Source organism: Coregonus lavaretus (genome assembly GCF_964263955.1).
Source record: "Coregonus lavaretus genome assembly, contig: HAP1_SCAFFOLD_4238, whole genome shotgun sequence".
Classification (NCBI taxonomy): domain Eukaryota; kingdom Metazoa; phylum Chordata; class Actinopteri; order Salmoniformes; family Salmonidae; genus Coregonus; species Coregonus lavaretus.
In genome coordinates this window covers 41,687-44,512 of record NW_028160129.1, presented here as the reverse complement: position 1 = coordinate 44,512, position 2,826 = coordinate 41,687, and the positions used below count along the sequence as shown (strand labels likewise).

The 2,826-nt window shown below is 45.8% G+C and overlaps 1 protein-coding gene across 1 annotated transcript; it reads left to right on the top strand.

Annotated features, from left to right (window-relative positions):
* Positions 1–882: 882 nt before the first annotated feature.
* Positions 883–2,031, top strand: pou3f1 (POU class 3 homeobox 1; the record flags this gene model as incomplete). The annotated part of the gene is made up of 1 exon (XM_084196512.1): positions 883–2,031. The coding sequence occupies exon 1, from the start codon at positions 901–903 to the stop codon at positions 2,029–2,031; it is 1,131 nt and encodes a 376-aa protein (XP_084052638.1). The 5' UTR covers positions 883–900.
* Positions 2,032–2,826: the final 795 nt, after the last annotated feature.

Below are 2,826 nucleotides of genomic sequence, written 5' to 3'. Positions count from 1 at the left end.
AAAGAACCCTTCAAAAGTGTTATATACAGAACCTTTAGTGGTGCCATATATGAAGCAAGTAATATAACCCTTTTTGGTTCTATCCAACACCTTTTTTTCTAAGTGGGTAACATTGGAAATGCTATAAACAATTGGGATAAATGATTAAAGGGTAGCATTTATTATTAAAAGAAACGCATTGAGATTTGTCACACATTCTCACCATATTCATAGAAATATCTACATCACACAGTGCTTATTTACATGCATCTCTTTTTGTGGGTGATTGTAATTCTGGAACACCACACTATAAGAATACTAATCTACTTAAATAGGGAGCGCTCCAGTTAGTCATCACTGACTAAAAGGATATCAAGGTGGAGGGGGGATTTTGTCACCCCATCAAAAAGATCCCCGTACTCCCCCACGTGGTTATTTGCAAAACAAGCCGAACGAACCCAACGAAACCCAATCATTTCATACTGTTTTCCAACCCTCTCCGCCCTGGCTTGGAGAGAGAGGATGGATGAAAAAATGAGAAAGGGGCGACCAATTGCGAGTAACTGGGATATGAGCGCCCGCGACATGCAAACAAGCAGTCCACGAGAGAGGGATAACAGAAACCTAGGTCATATTCAGAGACTGTAAAGTTACCAAAAGCCTAAAATATAAATGTAATATATAGAATGAACATGTTTCTATATAGTATATGTGAAACACAGCCCTATTTGTTATGTGCGTCAATTGCGCTCAGCAACGTAGGCTATGCCTCTGGTGGGCTTGAATCGGTAAGGAGCCAATACAAGCGAAGAGGAGGCGTGTCTTAGCTCTTCCCCAAGACCTCCCAGAGCAGGTTGTTGCGTTTTTAGCTCTAAAGCCTCCAGACCTCCGAAGTACTCGTCAGTTTTCGAAGTCGGAGCCATGGCTACAACAGCTCAGTATATTCCGCGGAATAACTCCTTACCGTCTAACCCGCTCATGCATCCGGATTCGGACAGGATGCACCAGGGGACGACCTACAGAGAGGTGCAGAAAATGATGCACCACGAATACTTGCAAGGGCTAGCGGCGACCAACACGGGACATCCGATGAGCCTGACGCACCACCAGTGGCTGCCCACCTCCAACACCGACTGGACCAGCGGTACCCATATCGGGCAACAGGAGCACAACAAAGCCAGCGTTCAGGCGAGCCGAGAGGACCTGAGCAGCGGCTTCCACCATAGATCTCACCTGGTGCACCAGCAGACGCAGAGTAGCCACCATGGGTCGTGGGCGCCGACCACGACGCACCACTTGTCCCCGCTGTCCCCTGCCTCCAACGGGCACCAGTCGCTAGTCTACTCGCAGCCTGGATACACGAACCTCAACGCCATGCTGAGTCCCCAGCCCGCCTCTCTGCACCACGGCATGCGGGACCCGCTCCACGACGAAACAGGTAGCCATGACAACCAGATGGAGTCCCCCCAGCAGGCGTTCAGCCACCACCAGGACCACTCAGATGAGGATGCGCCCAGCTCCGACGACCTGGAGCAGTTCGCCAAGCAGTTCAAGCAGCGAAGGATCAAACTGGGCTTTACACAGGCGGACGTGGGCTTGGCCTTGGGCACCCTGTACGGAAATGTCTTTTCTCAGACCACTATCTGCAGGTTCGAGGCACTGCAGCTCAGCTTCAAGAACATGTGCAAACTTAAGCCACTGCTAAACAAGTGGCTGGAGGAGACAGACTCAAACACCGGCAGTCCCACCAATTTGGACAAGATTGCTGCGCAGGGCAGGAAACGAAAGAAGAGGACCTCGATTGAAGTTGGGGTGAAAGGGGCGCTGGAAAATCATTTCTTAAAATGCCCCAAGCCTTCCGCACATGAAATCACCAGTTTAGCCGGCTCTCTTCAATTGGAAAAAGAGGTTGTCCGTGTTTGGTTTTGCAACAGAAGACAAAAAGAGAAAAGAATGACGCCGATAGGGGTACCTCATCCGAATATGGAGGACGTATATTCTCAAGCGGAGACCCCCCCTCTTCACCACACATTACAGAGTCCTGTGCAGTGACTGTTTTCATGAACAATCCTACAATTTCGGGGGAAACAAGAAAAAAAAGGGAAAGGACTATGGAGTTTTCAGTATTTCATTTTGTTTTACTGAGAGAGAACAGAGACATGGCAAAGTTGGACAGACAGATGAGTTTTGTCACAGTAACCGGAGCTTGTGTTACAACAACAAATAGGTAGAATGGAAAATGGTTGAAAAGAAAAACATACACTATTACTGAATTGATTTCGTGCGCATTTTAAATGAAACAAATATCTTTATTTACCTAAATTCTATGGAGGCGATAAAGTAAATTCGATGTTTCGTGGCTGTTCAAAGGGAAACGATTAAATGTTGCAAGTGGTGTCTTGAACTGATGGCGCTCACCACAGTTGCCTGAAAATTATCAACAAAGGAGACACACACAATGAACATTTTGCTTTTCAGGCTTAAAACCGATTAACCAATATTTCTAATTATTAGCTTATTCTTTATCTTTGTTCTATTAATTGTGATGTTTGATTTGTTTGGAATATTTTAACTTCAGTGTCTCTTCTGTTCTGAATACTGTTTTTATTGTTTCTCTCATTTGATTAGTGTACTGTAACTCATCAAAAACGCCTCCCTTACTCCTACTGTTGACACTACGTCATCTGGTCAGAGAAGTTTGTGAAAAGATGATGGAAATTATGGCACCCGTTGATGACAAAAATCCCCACACTTAAATGTCAGATGCATTTCAAAATTGACGAATGCAACAGGACAGCTCACTTCTGGCAGCCTTAAAAAATGTATGCTTTGTAGCTGACTACGTCG